Genomic DNA, 21,030 nt, shown 5'->3' on the forward strand with positions numbered 1-21,030 from the left:
TACTAGACCTAAGCTGTCTCCAGTTACCTGTACAGGAGTGAAGGGGAGCCGCCATTTTGGAGGAGACCAAGGTCCATTTAGGTCAATCCATGAGGCATCGATGTAGCTGCTCTCTTAGGTCCCAGTTTGGCAAGTCTGTGAGTGCTCTAGTGTAGTCATGTGTTATAATACATGCTGCAGGGAAGAACTGTTATGGAATTGTAGCCGATTGGAGAGATCCTAGGTGGGTGCCCACATTGTAACAACGTTTTTTGTTTGTTTTTTATTCATTGAATTTGGATTAGCTCATCTTTAAATGTAGTGCAGCCTTCTATGAGCTGCTTGTTTGTTGATCACTCTGATGCATGATTTCCTTTACTAAGTTTAAGTGGTGGAGTGCCTTTATCACTCTGTCATTCATAAAATCTATCAGTCACCGCTGTCTGCTCTGCCCCCCCCCCCCCCCCTCACTGGAGCTCTTGTCTGGGGAGGGGGCAGGAGTGATCGGCTCAGGCTCTCAGCGGCTTGCTGGGAGGCTGAGCCAGGTCCAACAAACATACATACACCGCTCAGGCCAAAAGGGGAAAAGTACAACAGGTACTCGTCTTGGCTCACCACTGTAGACCATAAAGATACCAGAGAAAGAAACGGCCGCACTCCACAGCTGAGATAAGATTATGAAGTTCCTTAATTCATCGTCAGGACAGACAGACGGGTCAGGTAGACAGGTTAACATTTCACATGACACACCGTGCTTGAGCCAGGTGTTGGTCCAGGCATGTGGTTAAATCTGGATCATATGGTCGGGATCTTTCCCGAGTCTGACTGGTTCTGTGACTTCAGCCGACAGCGAGCTTCAGCCCACTGTCTGCTGAAAACGGGTCACAGTAGAAGTACAGACAAATGAGATTTGGCCGTACTACTTTAATTCTTCAAGGTGGTCCTGATATGTCTGAATTTTGCCTGCAGGGCTATATTGGGAAAAATAGAACCACACCCAATGTAAGGAAAATGGGCATATTTTATGCCTTTATTTTCCCCATGGGTTAGTTAACAGGGCAGTTAATATAAAATTAAGTTAGGCCTATTGAGAAATTATTAGTAGGTGTTAGGTTAGGTTAAAGTAGGTATGGGTTACTGAGGTCATATGAACTTTTGACCCGGCCCTCCTGTGTTCATTTTCCCGCTCATTATAGGGCTGTAACTAGGGAGTTTTTTGAACTGCGGGGTTTTCCCGCCCAAATATTAGCCCTGTATCTGGGGAGATTTTGTGGAACAGTCATCTTCCCGCTCAAATTAGTAGGTCCAGAGCCTTAAACCAGTTGATTCTGGCTCAGTATTGGGCTATTTAAGGGGCTCGCTGCCGCCTTTTTCAGTCAGTCATCTCTGTGAGGACAAGAAGAGAACTTCAGCTTCCCCTCAGCATTTTTCCCCGGCTTCTCGGAAGACAGGTCGACGGGTTCAAGTCTCCTGTGTGCAGCTATCAACTTGAGAAGTTATTGGCTGTTGTACAGTGAAGACTGAAGACTCTTACCGTGATCTGAAGATGAGCCTGATGAGACGTCTCATAGAGCGGGCCGGCGGCGCGGGAGGCGAGGATTGGATCCGTCGGTGCCTGGACCTGCCGTTGGAAGAATCGGTCGGCCAGCCAGCAGATGTCGGGACGAGAAGACCCATCGTCAGCGGAGCGGCGGAGGCCGGGAGTTGTCTTCAGAGCGTGGAGGAGTCCGGCGGAGGAGTGATGGCGTCACCGGAGCCGGATGAGGAGGAGCGGTCGCATTCGTCAATGCGCAGCCGCGGAAGTTCCGTCACCTCCGGTTGTGACGCGGTCTCCGGGAAACGGAAGAGGACGCCCCGGCGAAGATTTTCTCCCCCTTCTTCTTCTCCCCACAGGAACCCCGGGCAGCAGAAGGAACAGCGGTCAGCGAGTCGGCAGAAGAGTAGCGGGTCGGCGACAGCGGCAAAGGCAGCAGCATCGGAGGCTTCAAGAGCGGAGGCAGCGGCGGCAGCAGGACGGCCGGCGGGGACGCAAGCGGCCGAAGAGGTCAGAGGGCACTCATCCACAAGTCAGCCCGACAGGGTGACAGGTGAGAGAAGCGGTAACCTGTCTGCACAGAGGCAGATCTTTTTCCCACAGGTGGAGCGGAGCGGGAGCATGGATGCGGCAACGCCGGGGACTCAGATTTTCTTAGCGGTGAGTCTGGAAGACGGCCGGTTAAAGATGACATGTTTAGCTTGTTTGGGAAATTCTTTTCTGATTTTAGATCCCTGATGGAAAGAGATGATCAAAGGCTTAGCCACAATGCTAGTGAAGTATGGTTGCCACCTTGTGGCGAGGTTAGAGAAGACATGAATAGGGAATCACACCCTGGTTCGGTCCCTGGACAATGCACCACAAATAGTGACAGAAATGTCAACTCTTTTAGGTTGGCTCGGGAACAAAATTTGCCTGAGGTGGCTTTAAAGGAACCTTTAACATGTGAAGTCTCGTCCTTAGGCTTTCATTTATCGGAATCCATGAAAGATAAAATTTGGCAAGGAGCCTTTATTGATATCCTTTCCTTATTGCCATCTTCCAGGGAGTTCTTCTCCAAGTCGGATAAGAAAGAAGAAGAGGATAGAAAAAGGCCAGTTACAAAGTCTTTTAACAACTGGCTTCAAGCGTTTTTTATTTACTCTGCAGTTGTTTGCGAGAGATTTCCTAACAAGAGCTTGGGGCTGTTCCAACATATGGACATCATCCTAGAAGCCTATAAACACTTTGGCGGAACAGCGTGGTACAGCTATGACGTAGCTTTTAGACAGAAGTTAGCTGTACAACCTAATCTTAAGTGGGGCGTTAAGGATGTTAGTCTGTGGTTGGACCTTTTCCTTCCCCAGAAGCCATTTCTTACTAGATCAAATTACACACAGCAATCACAACAAACGTCCACTAGCTTTAAAAAAGGAGTTTGTTTTAATTTTAACGAGTCACAATGCCGATGGCCCGGCTCATGTCGTTACAAACATGAATGCGCCTTCTGTTCGGGGGCGCATCCAATCGCCAAATGTTTTAAGAGGATGCAGGCAACGAATCAATCAGCTGCCGGTATTCCCAAAAGCTTCAACCCCAGTGAATCTCAGAAGCATGGTAACCTGGCTTCAACAGTACCCCGACAAGTTGAAGGCTGACCTGTTGTTTGAGGGTTTCAGTGAAGGTTTTTCGCTCCCCTCCTTCGAAGGTCAAGGGTGTGCTTTTGTGAAGAATCTAAAATCGGTTAGTGGTTTAAAAGAAGTAGTCTTAGACAAAATTAACAAAGAAATCAGTTTGGGTAGATTTATGGGACCATTTACCTCTCCTCCTTTTGAGAATTTTCGGCTCTCCCCCCTGGGGATAGTGCAGAAAAAGGAGCCTAATTCTTATAGGCTCATTCATCACCTGTCCTATCCGCAGGGAGGATCGTTGAATGATCAAATAGAGGATGAATGGGCAACGGTTCAGTACTCTTCATTTGAAGATGCGTTAGTTAAGCTTAGGCGTTTAGGTAAAGGAGTTTTGATGGCTAAAGCCGATATCAAGTCAGCTTTCCGGCTTTTACCAGTTCACCCGAAATGTTTTAACTCTTTAGGTTTTTTTCTTTGAGAATTTATTTTACTTTGACAGATGTTTACCAATGGGATGCTCGCTGTCCTGCTTTTATTTCGAGTGTTTTTCGTCATTTTTAGAATGGGTGGTTGACCAGAAGTCAGGTTTGAGGAACACTATTCACTATTTGGACGATTTTCTTTTCCTGGGTTCAGGTGGGTCACATGACTGTCTGTTTCTGCTGAATACTTTTCAAGACATTTGCAGAAGTTTTGGGGTCCCCTTGGCTCAGGAAAAGACATCTTTGCCATCCACTCGTATTGAATTTTTAGGGATAACGATAGATTCAGTTTTAATGGAATTCAGTCTCCCAGAAGAAAAGGTCACAAAACTAACTAGACTACTACTGACAGTGATCCGCAAACGCAAGGTTTGCCTAAAGGAAATGCAATCGTTATTAGGTTTATTGGCTTTCGCCTCGAGAATCATTCCTTTAGGTAAACTTTTTTCTAGAAAACTGTACCTTGCAATTTCGGGACTAAAATCGCCGTCAGCGCACGTCAGGTTGTCTCACGAAATACGTGAAGACATGTTAGTGTGGACACAATTTTTAATAGGATTCAACGGTAAATCAATCTGGCAAGAAGATTTTATTCTAGATTCCGATTTTTGCTTATACACGGATTCGGCGGGTTCCGTGGGATTCGCGGCAATCTGGAGGTCCCACTGGTGTGCGGATAACTGGTGTAGGAGATGGATTTCCATGGGTTACACGAGGAACAGTGTGCTGATTGAGCTCTTTCCTATTTTGGTGGCACTGGAGATATGGGGTCATCATTATAGGAATAAGCGTTTGTTAATTAGCACAGACAATAAAGGCGTCATGTTCGCCATAAATTGTCTGTCAGCAAAATCTCTGCCGGTAATAAAATTGCTGCGATTTCTAGTTTTTAAATGTTTACAACTGAATATTTGGTTAAAAGCAAAGTACATCCCTGGTAAGGACAACTCCATGGCAGATTCTCTGTCTCGCCTGCAGGTAGAGAAGTTTTTCAGCATTTACCCAGAGGCGGATCGTTCGGGCTTTCCTTACCCACAACATTTATGGGACCTGGTCTAGAGCTTATCAACTATAATATTGACAAGTCTTTGGCCCCATCCACCCTAGCTGGATATAAGTCGGCTTGGGTCATGTGGGTGTCTTTTCTGCACGAACATAATTTGGAGCCAAGTCAAATTTCAGAAGATTCAGTTTTACTATTTCTTAATTCTCTTTTCCTGAAACGGATGTCTTGGTCACATGCCAATAGAATATTGGCGGGGATATCATTTTTTAACAGACTTAGGGACTTGCCACCATGCACGTCTTATTTTTCAGTTAAGCAAGCTCTTAAAGGTTACAGGAAAAGTAACCGAGGCAAGGACCTTAGAAAGCCGGTTACTTTGGAGCTGCTGGAACAGCTTTGTTCCGTTTGCAATGTTGTCTGTTATTCGGAATTTGAGGCAGTTTTGTTTCAGGCTGCATTTAGTCTAATGTTTTTTGCAGCTCTGCGTATATCCGAATTGATCCCAGATGGTAGATTTAAAGATGCTGGTCTGTTTGCTTCCGACCTGATTGTTTCGGAGCACAAAGCACATCTCTTTATCCGTTATTCTAAAACGGACCAACTAGGTATAGGCAAATGGGTTCATCTAAACAGTTTTGTAGGCTCCAAAGTTTGCCCTGTATTACTGCTAAAAAGGTTTCAACGGGTCAGGCCGTGGGATAGTAAGCTATTCTTTGTACATATGTCTGGTAAACCATTGTCCAGATACCAGTTCAACAGTGTGTTTAATAAATGTTTGCACAAGCTGGGTCTAGAGCAAGAAAGGTTGTCATCCCATTCGTTTAGGATAGGGGCTGCCACTGAGGCGGCTAGATTAGGTTTGAAAGGTGAGGTACTTAAAGGTATAGGTAGATGGAAATCGAATGCTTACATATCTTACATTCGTCCTAATCCGTTTTCATAATCTTTTTAGGTCAACAGCGGGTGATTTGGATCCTGGGGCATTCCTTTGTACACTGGGCGAGACTGAGAGCTGAAGGCAGATCTTACAAGGAGAACCTGGGTCTGGATATCACAAAATTTAAAGTATTTTGGTTTAGCAAAAGAGGGATGAAATGGTCCGAGTTTCGTTTCGCAATTTTTAGGTTGTTACAGTTTAATTGCCCCCCGGATGTACTCATCGTCCATCTCGGGGGCAACGACATAGGTAAGGATAGGACTTTGGACTTGATATTTAGGATCAGGGATGATTTTCAGTTAATAAAGTTGCACTTCCCCAGCATTTTAGTGGTTTTTTCCGAAATTGTCCCGAGACTAGCATGGCATAAGTTCAAACACCTTAAGCCGCTTGAGAAAATAAGAAAGCGCGTTAATAAAGTAGTTGAGAAGTTTTTACCTCAGATGGGTTTCTTTTCTTTCCGTCACCTAGAATTAGAGGGTTGGGTTAATAGTTTATACAGGTCAGATGACACCCACCTTTCAGAAATCGGTTTGGATATTTTTAATACCAACTTAGGCACTTGTATTGAAAAGGCCGCGGTGTGGGGGTTGACAGGAGGGAATTAATTCCCTCCTGTCTTTTGGATAAAGTTTTGATGATGTATCATTTTAATGGCACCCGGATCTTGGTGATCGGGTGGCTTACAGTATTTCAGATATTGTTATATTTTAAATTATTTATTTATTTATGTTTTATTGCAAATAATAAATGGCCGCGGCCTAAAGAATTTTTATTCCACAAAAGAAAGGTGTGGTGTCATTTATTTATTTAGTTAATTTATGTATAAGGGTGATCCTGGATACTAACCCATGTAAGGAAAATGGGCATATTTTATGCCTTTATTTTCCCCATGGGTTAGTTAACAGGGCAGTTAATATAAAATTAAGTTAGGCCTATTGAGAAATTATTAGTAGGTGTTAGGTTAGGTTAAAGTAGGTATGGGTTACTGAGGTCATATGAACTTTTGACCCGGCCCTCCTGTGTTCATTTTCCCGCTCATTATAGGGCTGTAACTAGGGAGTTTTTTGAACTGCAGGGTTTTCCCGCCCAAATATTAGCCCTGTATCTGGGGAGATTTTGTGGAACAGTCATCTTCCCGCTCAAATTAGTAGGTCCAGAGCCTTAAACCAGTTGATTCTGGCTCAGTATTGGGCTATTTAAGGGGCTCGCTGCCGCCTTTTTCAGTCAGTCATCTCTGTGAGGACAAGAAGAGAACTTCAGCTTCCCCCCCCCCCCCTCCCTTGGATGTCGCGGCTAAATTTATTATTTGAGGGTCACCTTTGTTTTGCAAAGGGGGACATTATGTTTATATGTTATGGATAAAGTTTTGATGATGTATCATTTTAATGGCACCCGGATCTTGGTGATCGGGTGGCTTACAGTATTTCAGATATTGTTATATTTTAAATTATTTATTTATTTATGTTTTATTGCAAATAATAAATGGCCGCGGCCTAAAGAATTTTTATTCCACAAAAGAAAGGTGTGGTGTCATTTATTTATTTAGTTAATTTATGTATAAGGGTGATCCTGGATACTAACCCATAATATAAGTGTGAGACGAATAACAATATGATAAGATGGATTAATCTCAGGTGATTACTTTTGCTAGCTTTGTTGTGGTGGTGTACTGGTTGCAAAGATTGCTCCACTTTTGTACATAATTTTTTTTGTTTTTCTTTTTTTTTTTTTTTAACTCAGCAGGTTGAACTAGGATACAGAAGTATTCACAGCCTTTGCTCAATACTTTGTTGAAGCCCCTTTGGAACCAATTACAGCCTTAAGCATTTTTAAGTATGATGCTAGAAGCTTGGCACACCTATTCTTGGGCAGTTTCTCCCATTCTTCTTTACAGGACCTATCATGCTCCATCAGATTGGATGTGTTGGTGTACAGCCATTTTCAGATCTCTCCAGAGATGTTCAAGTCTGGGCTCTGGCTGGGCCACTCAAGGACATTCACAGAGTTGTCCTGTAGCCACTCCTTTGTTATCTTGGCTGTGTGCTTAGGGTCGTTGTCCTAATAGAAGATGAACCTTCACCTCAGTCTGAGCTCCAGAGCGTTCTGTAGCAGGTTTTCATCAAGGATGTCTCTGTACATTGCTGCATCCATTTTTACCTCCATCCTGACTAGTCTCCCAGTTCCTGCCACTGAGAAACATCCCCACAGCATGATTCTGCCACCACCACATTTCACTGTAAGGATGGTATTGGCCAGGTGATGAGCGGTGCCTGGTTTCCTTCAGACATAATGCCTACTATTCAGGCCAAAGAGTTCAATCTTTGTTTCTTCAGACCAGAGAATTTTGTTTCTTATCTGAGAGTCCTTCAGGTGCCTTTTGGCAAACTCCAGATGGGCTGTCATGTGCCTTTTACTGAGGAGTGGCTTCCGTCTGGCCACTCTATCATACCGGCCTGATTAATGGAGTGCTGCAGAGATGTTTGTTCTTCTGGAAGGTTCTCCCCTCTCCACAGAGAAATACTGGAGCTCTGTCAGAGTGACCATCGGGTTCTTGGTCACTTCCCTGACTAAGGCCCTTCTTTCCCGATCGCTCAGTTTGGCCAGGCAGCCCACTCTAGGAAGAGTTCTGGTGGTTCCAAACTTCTTCCATTTACAGATGATGGAGGCCACTGTGCTCATTGGGACCTTCAATGCTGTAGACCTTTTTCGGTACCCTTCCCCAGATCTGTACCTCGAGATAATTCTGTCTCGGAGGTCTACAGACAATTCCTTGGACTTCAAAGCTTGGTTTGAGCTCTGACAGGCACTGTTAACTGTGGAACCTTATATTTACGGGTGTGTGCCTTTCCAAATCATGTCCAGTCAACTGAATTTACCACAGGTGGACTCCAATCAAGTTGTAGAAACAGCTGAATGATCAGTGGAAACAGAATGCACCTGATCTCAATTTTGAGTGTCATGGCAAAGGCTGTGAATACTTCTATACATGTGATTTTTTTTTTTTTTTTTTTTTTTTTTTAATACATTTGCAAAGATTTCAAACCAACTTCTTTCACGTGGTCATTATGGGGTTATGTTTGTAGAATTTTTAGGAAAATAATGAATTTAATCCATTTTGGAATAAGGCTGTACTATAACAAAATATGGAAAAAGTGATGCGCTGTGAATACTTTCCAGTTGCACTGTAAACAAGGAGGTGGGAATGACCCAGTCCACAGGTCATGGGATAAAAAAGTGTGAGTTTGAAGTCCAGCTAGAGAAGAGTTAGGATGGCCATACACTGTTTGAATCTCGGCCGGTTCAGCAGGAGCCAGCCGATATTCAAACCATTAATAGGCAGGCTGAATCTACCAAATTTATTGATCGATCAACTTGAGTACAACCAGCTGCCGGATTCTCCTGTGGTTATCGCTGCTAGCGATAATAATCACTATCTTCTACCAGCTGGGATGGCTTCCCCCCCGCCAGGCGAAGACAATTACCGCTTCCCATGTCAACACTACCTGTGGTAATGGGGGAATCCTGCACATTTCTTTCTTGCAACCTTTGGTTGCAGGAATGAAATTTGCACCATGTATGGTCTGCCTTAGGCCTCATTCACATGGGGCGATTTGATTCATGCCCCATGCAGGGTCATGTTCTATAGGTGTCGCTTGCATCTCCATGCTGGCACTCCCAAAGCTGTCTATTGGGATGCAACAGCTGCACCCAATATGAGATCCGTTGATAGTGTTTAAAGTTTGTATAACTGTAAAATGTCCATATACATTTTATACATGTGCATGTTTCTGTTGTATCATTCCAGAACATGGCCGGTCAAATTAAAGACAAGGAGGCTTTTCAGCGGCTTAACTTTCTTTATCAGGTACATTTTTTTTTTTTTTATCTTGCTCAAGTTCCAATCACTCCAGTCATGTGGTTAGAATTTACAATCCTCATCAAATCAAGCTGCCTGATTGTCCTCCCATGATGCAGCCAGCTGGGTGCCATGGCTCAGGGAGCCTCTCTGCATTCCATGTAAAACACACCACTATTGAGTAAGGGACTGCACTCCGATGACGTCTAAAAATTTTTTTTTTTACGTCATCGGAGTGCGACTCCTTTCTTCATAGTGACTCCAGGTAACATTGTCCTATTTTTTTGTTTATTAGATTAAGGTATTCATCACATGTGAAATGCATTCCTGTAACCACAGCGGAAGGAGAGCATTCCTAGCTGAAAAAAGTGGCAGTGTTTTGATGCGTAGTGTATGAGTGTGTTAGATCATCGCTCATTTGTAAACAACCAAAACCCACTTGTAATTACCTGGAAATAATTAAATAATTAGATATGTGAATGTATTGTATAGGCATGTATAGAATATATTGCAACTATTATTTTTTTCAAATGTTATCCATAAGTAGTTCCTAAAAAGAAGCCAGATGTATTTCAGGAATTAAAAATTTACCCTTGCAGTGGGTACCGTCTCTAGGGCAAGTTTTAACTACCTATTATGCCTACGTCATTAGGAATAAGGAGAGCCAGCACCCTCCTCTGCTGTTCTATGCTCTGGAATTTGAGTGGTACGCATACAATGTGGGATGCTGGTCCTACATTGTACAGACTGACTTCAAGGAGTTGCGACTGGTTGGGCAGCGAGGAGAAGAGGCTTTGGATGACTGGTCACACAAAGAAAAGGAAGCCTGCAGAAGCGAGAAATAAGGTAAGTATATCACCTTACTCAGGAAAGAAAGGAAAAAATAGGCAGTTAAAGCGGTAGTATACTCCGCTTTTTAACTTTTACCTACAGGTAAGCCTATAATAAGGCTTACCTGTAGGTAAAATGAATATCTCCTAAACCTGCACAGTTTAGGAGATTTTTCACCCTGCATGCAGCCGCTGACACCAGCAGCGCATGCGCTCTGAAGGTCCGGCGGACCTTCAGTGCTCCTTGCCGAAAAGTGAACTCCTGCGCGCATGCGCAGGAGCAACATCATCGCAGCTCCGGCCACTCACAGCGCCAGAGCCGCTGAACCCGGAGGAGACGCAGAGGGAACATGACAGCTCCCTCAGTGTCTGGGCGACCGTGTGGGGCTTCGTTCTAAGGTAAGTATTTCATAATGTGCTAGTATGCGATGCATACTAGCACATTATGCCATTGTCCTGCAGGGTTTTTTTTTTTTTTTCTCAGGGGATACTACTGCTTTAATCCTTGCTGTGGACAGGGGCACATACTGCAAGTGCACTGTTTCTGTCTTGGGAGTCCAGTTTTACATCTGGAAAAAGTGAACTAAACATTAAGCAACTGTCAAACCCATTCAGAAATAACCACAGAAAAAAAAATCCTGACCGTCTCCCCAGAGTAGTACACTGTTACTGTTACTGATGTTTCTACATACTTCTTGATGACCCTGTACTGCACTGGTATGTACAAAATTGCGAAAAAAAAATTTTTTTTTCGTCTTCATTTTCCAAAACCTTGTGAGCAAAAATTTTAACTTCTCCACAGAATCTCCACACAATATATATTTAAGATAAGATTCAAGATTATGCTCCATCAACTGCTTAACCTTAGTAAATGGAAATTGATGTCAAGCGCTTCATTCTAACTTATCAGCAACATTACATGGTTTAAAACAAACAACTTCTAGAATTTCGAGCACACAGTCCAGTTAATGTCCTCCCTTTACAGATCAGTTCTCCCAATCTAAGCTTTCATTCACTTACATAAGACAAATCTGACAATCCCTGAAGACTACGTCCCAAGACTTCTAGGCTTATTACCATAGCTTTTAACAGTGAAATTGACTAACTTTATTTGATAAGTGGCAATATGTAACTCTGAACTGTTTTCATGTTTTTACCTATTTTATTTACTTCAAAATATGCTGATGGTCACTGTATGAAGTCATGTATCTGTACCTGTTATGTTTTTTTTTTTTTTTCAATAAAAGTTGTTATGGAATAAAAAAAATTATAACTTCATAAAACTCGCCATGTCCCTTACTAAATACCGTATTTATCGGCGTATAACACGCGCCGGCGTATAACACGCACCCCAATATTTGGAGAGAAATTTCAGGAAAAAAGCTTAAATTTAACATAAAACAGCTTTGAACTCAGAACATTTTTTTTTTTTTAAATCAAATGACATCACCAGTGACCATGAATGCATCCTCATCATCAGTGTCCATAAATGCAGCCCACCATCAGTGTCCATAAATGCAGCCTCACCAGCAGTGTCCATATATCCAGCCTCAATATATGCAGCCCACCAGCAGTGTCAATGAATGTAGCCCACCAGCAGTGTCAATGAATGTAGCCCACCAGCAGTGTCAATGAATGTAGCCCACCAGCAGTGTCAATGAATGTAGCCCACCAGCAGTGTCAATGAATGCAGCCCACCAGCAGTGTCAATGAATGCAGCCCACCAGCAGTGTCAATGAATGCAGCCCACCAGCAGTGTCAATGAATGCAGCCCACCAGCAGTGTCAATGAATGCAGCCCACCAGCAGTGTCAATGAATGCAGCCCACCAGCAGTGTCCATAAATGCAGCCCACCAGCAGTGTCCATAAATGCAGCCCACCAGCAGTGTCCATAAATGCAGCCCACCAGCAGTGTCCATAAATGCAGCCCACCAGCAGTGTCCATAAATGCAGCCCACCAGCAGTGTCCATATATCCAGCCTCCATACATGCAGCCCACCAGCAGTGTCCATACATGCAGCCCACCAGCAGTGTCCATATATCCAGCCTCCATACATGCAGCCCACCAGCAGTGTCCATACATGCAGCCCACCAGCAGTGTCCATATATCCAGCCTCCATACATGCAGCCCACCAGCAGTGTCCATACATGCAGCCCACCAGCAGTGTCCATACATGCAGCCCACCAGCAGTGTCCATGAATGCAGCCCACCAAGTGTCCATACATGCAGCCCACCAAGTGTCCATACATGCAGCCTAGCAAGCGCAATGTCCAAATATGCAGCATCGCAAGCGCCATTGGAACTAACCTCATTTTGTTTTAAAAAAGACCGGGAAGCAGCGCCGAGAGCAGAAGGGGCGGGCCGGGCCGAGAAGGAAGGACGAGCTGTCATACCGTAAGAGCAGAAGGGGGCGGGCCGAGCCGAGGAGAAGGGAGAACGAGCGAGCGCAGTCATCGGAAGTCCCGCCTCCTCTGCCGAGACGTGTGACGTCTGTCATAGGCGGGACTTCCGATGACTGCGCTCGCGCGTTCTCTCTTCTCCTCGGCTCGGCCCGCCCCCTTCTGCTCTAATGACAGCTAGTCCTTCCTTCTCCTCGGCCCGGCCTGCCCCTTCTGCTCTCGGCGATTGCTTCCTGGCCGTTTTTTTTTTTTTTTAATATCGGCGTATAACACGCACTGCTGCTTTTTCCTCCATTTTTTAGGAGGAAAAAGTGCGTGTTATACGCCGATAAATACGGTACTTTGAACTGTCTACTTTCCAAAAAGGAGATCTTTGTACTGTCCTGGTATTTTCGGGCCTCAAGAAATAAGACTGTCTGTACATATATACACCATAGTTTGTGCACTCTATAACTTGCTTACAGACTAAGTAATATACACTGATTGAGTTATTTTCACCAAAGAAATGTAGCAGAATACATTTTGGTGATATAATTTAAATATAGTGATATATTTATATAAAAAAATCATTGTTTTGAAAACTGTTTAACAAAAACAGAGAAGAACTTTTTTTTTTTTTTTTCGTTTTATTTAAAAAAAAAAAAAAAAAACGCAAATAAAGGTGACTAAAAGAAAGCTTTGAGTGAAAAAAAATGCTAAAAATTTCTTAGGGGTAGAGTGCGGCATGACCGTGCAATTGTCATTCAAAGTGTGACAGCGCTGAAAACTGGCCTGGGCAGAAAGAGGGTAAAAAATGTCTGGTTTTAAAGTGGTTAAACCATTGCGTCTTACAAAACTGTTAATATTTCTAGGATACCTTGCATGAATAGCTCTCCTTAGGTCATTACGCATAATAACAGTTTACATCAGGACTCTGAATTAACTCTTGCAGAATGCATTTTATATTCCATTTATGCCATAATGATTGAAGTTTTGTGTTGTTGCATATTAGACATGACATTATAAAAGGCCTGTTTTCTTTACAACGTTGTCGTTCTTTATTTAGTTTGATAAACATAAGACTACGCTTTCTCTCATGTAGAGATCCATGTAATTCCAAAGCGATCAGTTCTGCACCTTTTAGCTTTCTTTTTAGCTACATGTTTTATTATATTTTTTTTCCTAGGCGGCACATTGCGTTTTGGCCCAAAACCCTGAGAACATAGAACTTGCCCGGTTTTATTGCCATACACAAAGAACGATTAGCAAGCGATTAGTCCTGAGACAGTAAGTTTGAATTAACAGTAGTTTTATGTTGTGTATACTTTTATACTCGGTTTCGATAAAGTAGATGGAATGCGATATATGCTATTGTATTAAAAAGATCAGAACAATGCATGCCCTTAGCTAGATAGATCAGCACAGCTCAAAAATCGCAGGGCTGTGGTCTATTTAATCACTACGCACCTTTTATTCATGATAATCTTTAATGATCCAAAGCACCTACAGTGCTTTATAAAAGTATTCATATCTCTTGAAAATTACAAAATTTTCCACATTTTGTAACATTACAACCACAAATATAAATGTATTTTATTGGGATTTTATGTTATAGACCAACACAAAGTGGCACATATTTTGAAGTAGATAGAAAATGAGAAGTGGTTTTCAAAAATTTTCGCAAATATATGAAAAGTGTGGTGTGCATTTGTATTCAGCCCCCCTGAGTCAATACTTTGTAGAACCACCTTTCACTGCAATTACAGCTGCAAGTCTTTTTGGGTATGTCTCTACCAGCTTTTCACATCTAGAGAGTGACCTTTTTGCCCATTCTTCTTTGCAAAATAGCTCAAGCTCTGTCAGATTGGACGGAGAGTGTCTGTGAACAGCAATTTTTAACTCTTGTCACAGATTCTCAATTGGATTTAGGTCTAGAATTTGACTGGGTCATTCTAACATATAAATATGCTTTGATCCATTGTAGCTCTGGCTGCATGTTTAGGGTCGTTGTCCTGTTGGAAGGTGAACCTCCATCCCAGTCTTAAGTGATTGTAAAGGTTTGTGGTGTGTTGTGTTTTTTTTTTATAACCTGCTCTGTGCAAGGGTTTTGCACAGAGTAGCCCTGATCCTCCTTTTCTGGGGTCCCCCGGCGGCGCTCCTGGCCCCTCCACTTCATTGGGTGCCCCCATGGACAGATGCTTTCCATGGGGGCACCCATGCTGGCACACTTACGAGACCCGCTGCTCCGTCCATTGACACAGAAAGCAGTAGTCAGCCCTGCCCCCGTCTTCCGTGTCACTGGATTTGATTGACGGCAGCGGGAGCCAATGGCTCCTGCTCCTATCAGTCTAGCCAATGAGGACTCGAGACAGCGGCTATAGCAGCTGGGGTCGTGCTTGTCACTGGAATGATCTGGTTCAGGTAAGAAAGGAGGGGGGGGGGGGAGTCTGGGGGGCAGCTAAACTAAATCACAAAATGTTTTTCACCTTAATGCATAAAGGTGAAAAAACATGAGTCTTTACAACTTCTTTAAGTCTTTTGCAGACTCTTTTCTTCTAAGATTGCCCTGTATTTGGCTCCATCCATTTTCCCAACAACTCTGACCAGTTTCCCGTCCCTGCTGAACAAAAGCATGCCCACAACACAATGCTGCCACCACCATGTTATACAAAAATATCCCAAGCTTTGAACATATCACAGAGCACTGCTCAATCCATCATCCAAAAATTGAAATAGTATGGCACAACTACAAATCTACAAAGACATGGGCGTCCACCTAAACTGACAAGCCGGGAAAGGAGAGCATTAATCAGAGAAGCAGCCAAGAGGCCCATGGTAACTCTGGAGGAGCTGCAGAAATCCACAGCTCAGGTGGGAGAATCTGTCCACAGGACAACTATTAGTCATGCACTCCACAGATCTGCCCTTTATGGAAGAGCGGCAAGAAGAAAGCCATTGTTTAAGGAAAGCCATAAGAAGTCCCGTTCGCAGGTTGTGAGAAGCCATGTAAGGGACACCGCAAACAAGGGAAAAAGGTGCTCTGATCAGATGAGACCAATTTTAACTTTTTGGCTTAAAAGCAAAACACTGTGTGGCAGAAAACTAACACTGCACATCACCCTGAACACACCATCCCCAACGTACAACATGGTGGTGGTGGCATTATCAGGTTGTGGGGATGCTTTTCTTCAGCAGTGACAGGGAAGCTGATCAGAGTTGATGGGAGGATGGGTGGAGCCAAATACAGGGCAATCTTAGAAGAAAACCTTTTAGAGTCTGTAAAAGACTTGACACTGGGGTGGAGGTTCACCTTCCAGCAGGACAACGACACTAAACATACAGCCAAAGCTGCAATGGAATGGTTTAGATCAAAGCATATTCATGTGTTCAAATGGCCCAAAGTCAAGACCTAAATCCAATTAAACTGTTGCAAGACTTGAAAATTGCTATTCAGACACACTCCATCCAATCTGACAGAACTTGAGCTATTTTGCAAAGAAGAATTGGCAAAAAATGTCACTCTACATGTGCAAAGCTGGTAGAGACATACCCAAAAATATTTGCAGCTGTAATTGCAGTGAAAGGTGGTTCTACAAAGTATTGACTCAGGGGGGCTGAATACAATTGCACGCCACACTTTTGAATGAATACTTTTTCAAGGCACTGTAGGAAACCTATCAAGGAATGGCTCGAAAAGAAGAGATGGAGTGTTAGACTACCCTAGTCAAAGACCGAAATTGATTCCCACTAAAGTTTTTTGTAAGGGGATTTGAAATGGCAGTGCAGGTAAGAAAACCCACAAACATTGCAACTGAAGGAATTGTGCATTGAGAAGTGGTCAAAAATTCAATGTTAGAGACTAATGGGCAATTATTATTATTATTATACAGAATTTATATAGCGCCCACAGTTTGCGCAGCGCTTTACAACATGAGGGCAGACAGTGCAATACAATTATACAAGGAGTCATTTTTGCTAAGGGGCAATACAAGCTTTTGATGCCAAGGGTGTACTTTTCTACAGTACACCATTATATCTATTAATATTTTTGCTGAATAAATGATAGAAAAGAAAAAAAAAATCTCCCTGCCTTTATTCAACTATATCGCCCTTCTATGCAGGCACTGTTTAAAATATTTAAATGTTTGGCTTTTCAAATATATTGCAAAAGTTAACAATTTCCATGGGGTGTACTTTTTTTTTTTCAGATAACTGTGTATATTGTGCATGGCAGCTCAGTGGTTAGTTGCCCTGATTACTTGGATTTGATTACCAGAGACAATGTCTGCATAAAAAGTAAATGGTTATCCCCAAAGTGTTCTTAAATGTCCTCTGCCTTGCTGAACTTTACACATTTGTGTGTCAGCAGGCCTTTAGATTGTAAGATTCTGTGGAGACACGGAACATTGTAAATGGTTAACTGTTCTCCTTAAAGCTCTGGAATAATTAAGAGCTATACGTTAACCTCTAATAAACAGAACAGATGTTTAATCCTAAGCAGAATCCAAAGACTTTTTACCATGATACTCATGATTATTTAGAAACTATTTTGACATTCAATGCTTAAGCCGATATGAAAAGTGACTCTAAGTAATTGCCTGATCTCTTCCAGGCTTTATATGTTTTAAGTAACAGCAGCATTTGTAAAAACTACCTCTTGAAATTGCTTTTTTTAGAGATCCATCTGTCAAAAGAACTATTTGTAAGCGATGCAGCTCCCTCCTTCTTTCCGGAATCACGTGTACTGTGCGTCAAAGAAGTAAGCTAAAAATAATCAACTTAATGACTGGTTTTGATAGGTAACACTATCCTTATTACAGTGGTTTGAATGAAGCTTTGCTAACTCTTAAAGCTTATGCATTTCTGATAAAATACATTTTAGCTGATTAAGGTATTTGAATTCAGGTTTGTGATCAGTTTTTAAAGTGGTTCTAAAGGCAGAAGGTTTTTCACCTAAAGTGATACTAAACCCAGGACCCTGCATTCAGTATATCTGGTCTCCCACAGTACACAACAAGGAAATGCAATTTTTTTAAAGTAAATATTAACTGCTAAATAGTCTCTCATCAGCTGTATATAGCAGTCTTGTGACTTTTTTTTTTTTTTTTTAAATCGGTGTCCAGCCAAGCTTTGATTAAAGCTTGTAGGGGGAGTTTTCTGACCAACCTATGAGAATGCAGGACCCCTGACTCTCTGTCTGGACAGTGCTGATTGGTCCTGTGCTGATCACATGCACCCTCCCCAGAAAAAAAAAAAACTATATAGCAATACACACCAAACAGAGCATGTGCAGCCTGACTCCATAAGCCCTGTGTTATCAGGAAATTATTAGGAGTCATTGGAAGGAGGGGAGGATCAGAGAAGACAGGGTCAAACATCCTTTTTATACAATGCAGAGGATTAACCCCTTGGGTTCCACAGTGAGTATAAAATGCATGCTTTACTGCATATTCACACTCATTTTATTGTTGTAACACTTTAATGCAATCTCTGCATTATGGTAAAAACCTTCTTTGTGCAGATCCTCCAACCAAGCCTCCTAACTACTTACCTGACCCCGATCTTGATCCAGCGATGTGCAAGAGAGCAGAGGCTCTCTCCCTTCTCACTTGTTCACACACAGCATTGGGAGCCATTGGCTCCTACTGCTGTCAATCACAGAAAGTGGTGAGGGAGCGGGGGGCGAACTGTGTGTCTTATGGACACACAAAGCTGGCTTGGGAGCGAGCACTTAGCATTGGGGAGGAGCCAGGAGCACCTGCAGGGGAATCAAGAAGAGGAGGATCGGGGCTGCTCTGTGCAAGATCATTGCACAGAGCGGATAGGTATGACATGTTTGATATATATAGATATATACTCACACTATATTACCAAAAGTATTTGGTTACCTGCCTTTACACGCACATGAGTGGAGATGTATAGTGACAGGTTAGGGTCTCTTAGCTCATTGGTAGTGCCAAAACAGTGAATTTACTCCACTCCAGATATAGTTTCAAGGCTTTCCTGTCCATTTTTGTTAAAGTCACAATTCGGACCAGTATGTCTTCCCACGCATGGGGTTCTTACCATCACTATAAATAAAAAGAAAAAACATTTAGCCCCCTTGTTCTTGTGACAGCTTTACTGCTCCAAGTATGGCTTCAGGGTCCTCCTGACCAATAGTACCTTTTTGATCCTCCTGACCATGAAACGCGTACCAGTGTTTTATGTACAGACGCTGCACCTCGGCTCTGCGTCTTCCTTACAGCATCCTAGCTGTTCTGTCCCTCATGGACTCCTTCTCCAGCTTGGACCTTGGCCTGTCCCGACCTGGACACCATGGTGCACACCAGCACCTTTTACGGCTCCCTTCACACACTGACCCACTTGGGAGCGCTCTACCTCTGGCTCTTATATAAAGCCAGCACATATATCTGCCAATCGTGTTCTTGCTTCTTAGAAAATCTAGCGTAAACCACCATTTTAAACAGTGGCACGGGCTAATCCTGCCACAATATTTATGCCTTTACAGTCTAGGGTAGTTATGTCTCAAACTAGAGCAGTGGTCCTCAACTCCTGTCCTCAGGACCCACTAACAGGCCAGGTTTGCAAGATAACTAAATTACATCACAGGTGATCTCATTGGCTGCTCAGTGATTGCAGTATTCTAGTCTGCATCTCCCCAAGGTAATACTTAAAATCTGGCCAGAGTTGAGAACCACTGAACTAGAGCAATTCAAACTAAGCATATGATGGAAAAATTCATATGCAGAGATTCTCTCCAGTAAAAAACAAATTTTTTTGGTCTGTGCATATCTTGACTTGGCCTGCTTCCCTATGCTCTCTAATATGATGGCTGGGCTAATGGCAGTTAAGGACCAATAGGGTGGTGAGAGAATGCAGAGGCAGACTAGATTTGATTTTTTTTTTTTTTTTTTTTATTAGGCCTAACGCACACAGGTATATGAATTCATGGTCCAAATATGCGGGATTTTTTCTTGCAGAACCTAGCAGAAAAAAATGCCTCTACTGTTACATATGTTCACATGTATGGTGTTGAACCTAAACGCATTCTACTGACCAGAAAAATAATTTATTATTTATTGCCATTGGAAAACATTTACTCTTTTATGCACATGAAATGAAATTATGCTCATAAGTTCCTTTCTGAACGTAGCTTTTTATGGTGTGTTTGTTTTTTTTTTTTTTTTTTGCTTCTAAACTTAAAACACTGATCCAAATACCTGATGTGTGTAGTCACATAGGCTAACCTAAAATTGTATTAAAAGGAATAAAAAAACTGCCAGACCCCTCTTAACAGTGGCACTTTTACTGCCTGTGTGCATGAAGCCTTATGGTTTCAGCTCCTGAAACATCTATTTGATATTGGTATTACCATGGTAAAGAGCCCCAAACACTTTGCTACAGCCACAGAGGTCTCATGCCTGGTATCAATTTTTTTTTTCTCAAACTAATGAAAGTTCAATTTTGCAGAATTCTATCAGTTGAATAAATCTGTTTTGTGTAAAATGACTGAATCTCCAAAAGGATTACCCAACCCTAGGCACAGTCATGTGATCACGCTTTCTTTGACTAGACTGTCTGTTTCAAAGTGGAGTGTAGGTCAAAAGAAAAATCCAACTTGTAAAATATTATTCTTCACACAGAACGCCGAGGACAACGACTAACAATTGTTCGATGCTTGAGTTGTGGTCTTACCAAACGTTTCCTCAATAATCCAAACTACAAACTGTGGTGTGAGCAGCCAGAGGCACAATTAGAAAATCAGCCAAAGCCAGGTAGGATACCCCTTTAGGTGCCATATTTATTTATATTTTTATTCTATAATTTTTAATTTTTATTTTTGTTATCCAGATCTAAATCCTGGTTCTCAGCAAGACCCAACAAAGGAGAGAAGACCGCCTACCCAACCAGACTGTGAAAAGAGAGCGACTACTTAACTTCCCCCAACTGCTAAGCATGGCATTGCTGCAGATACACACTGCATTTTCTATATTTACTTATAGTGATTGTTTTTTGTTTTTTTTTTCCAGTAAATCTGCTGTGATGAAACAAGCATCTCCTAGTTTAAGGTTTAAATAAAATTTATCTTGCTATATTTATTAGATATCCTTGTTTGACCTGTGTATCTCTAATCTAATCTGTGTAAAATATCCAGGTCATAGTTCAGTTTGTTAGCCCTGCAGCTCAGACCATCAGGGTGAGATGGTTCCTTCTATCAAGTTATGCTTATGTGTGTTTGATTTAGAAACTAAACATCTGTATTACTTTGGACCCCCAAACTATCAGCCTACCACATACATTAAACCAGGGCTCAACAAATCCCATGTGCCAGATCACCATGGCGACCAGAAACCGCGTCCAGGCCCCTGGGCTTCCCCCCCCACCCCACTCACGGCCGACACTAGGCACAA

At 42.6% G+C, this 21,030-nt stretch overlaps 1 protein-coding gene across 1 annotated transcript; it reads left to right on the plus strand.

Moving 5' to 3' along the window:
- Nucleotides 1–15: 15 nt before the first annotated feature.
- Nucleotides 16–20,626, plus strand: LOC309545684 (ribonuclease P protein subunit p21-like). Its single transcript, XM_082244962.1, has 6 exons — nt 16–223; nt 9,357–9,416; nt 13,803–13,903; nt 17,293–17,375; nt 20,263–20,394; nt 20,471–20,626. Exons 2-6 carry the CDS (start codon nt 9,360–9,362, stop codon nt 20,554–20,556), a joined length of 459 nt encoding a protein of 152 aa, XP_082101088.1. The 5' UTR covers nt 16–223; nt 9,357–9,359; the 3' UTR covers nt 20,557–20,626.
- The last annotated feature ends 404 nt before the right edge of the window (nt 20,627–21,030 follow it).

The sequence above is a fragment of the Pelophylax lessonae genome (genome assembly GCF_965119305.1).
Source record: "Pelophylax lessonae genome assembly, chromosome: 2".
Lineage (NCBI taxonomy): Eukaryota > Metazoa > Chordata > Amphibia > Anura > Ranidae > Pelophylax > Pelophylax lessonae.

What these genes read in the sequence shown, in the direction of transcription:
- LOC309545684 (XM_082244962.1), top strand. Translation starts at nt 9,360, where the DNA reads ATGGCCGGTCAAATTAAAGACAAGGAGGCTTTTCAGCGGCTTAACTTT. An exon ending in AAGCGATTAGTCCTGAGACA is followed by an intron (nt 13,904 to 17,292) that starts GTAAGTTTGAAT and finishes TGCTTTTTTTAG; the next exon opens with AGATCCATCTGTCAAAAGAA. An exon ending in GTGTACTGTGCGTCAAAGAA is followed by an intron (nt 17,376 to 20,262) that starts GTAAGCTAAAAA and finishes TTCTTCACACAG; the next exon opens with AACGCCGAGGACAACGACTA.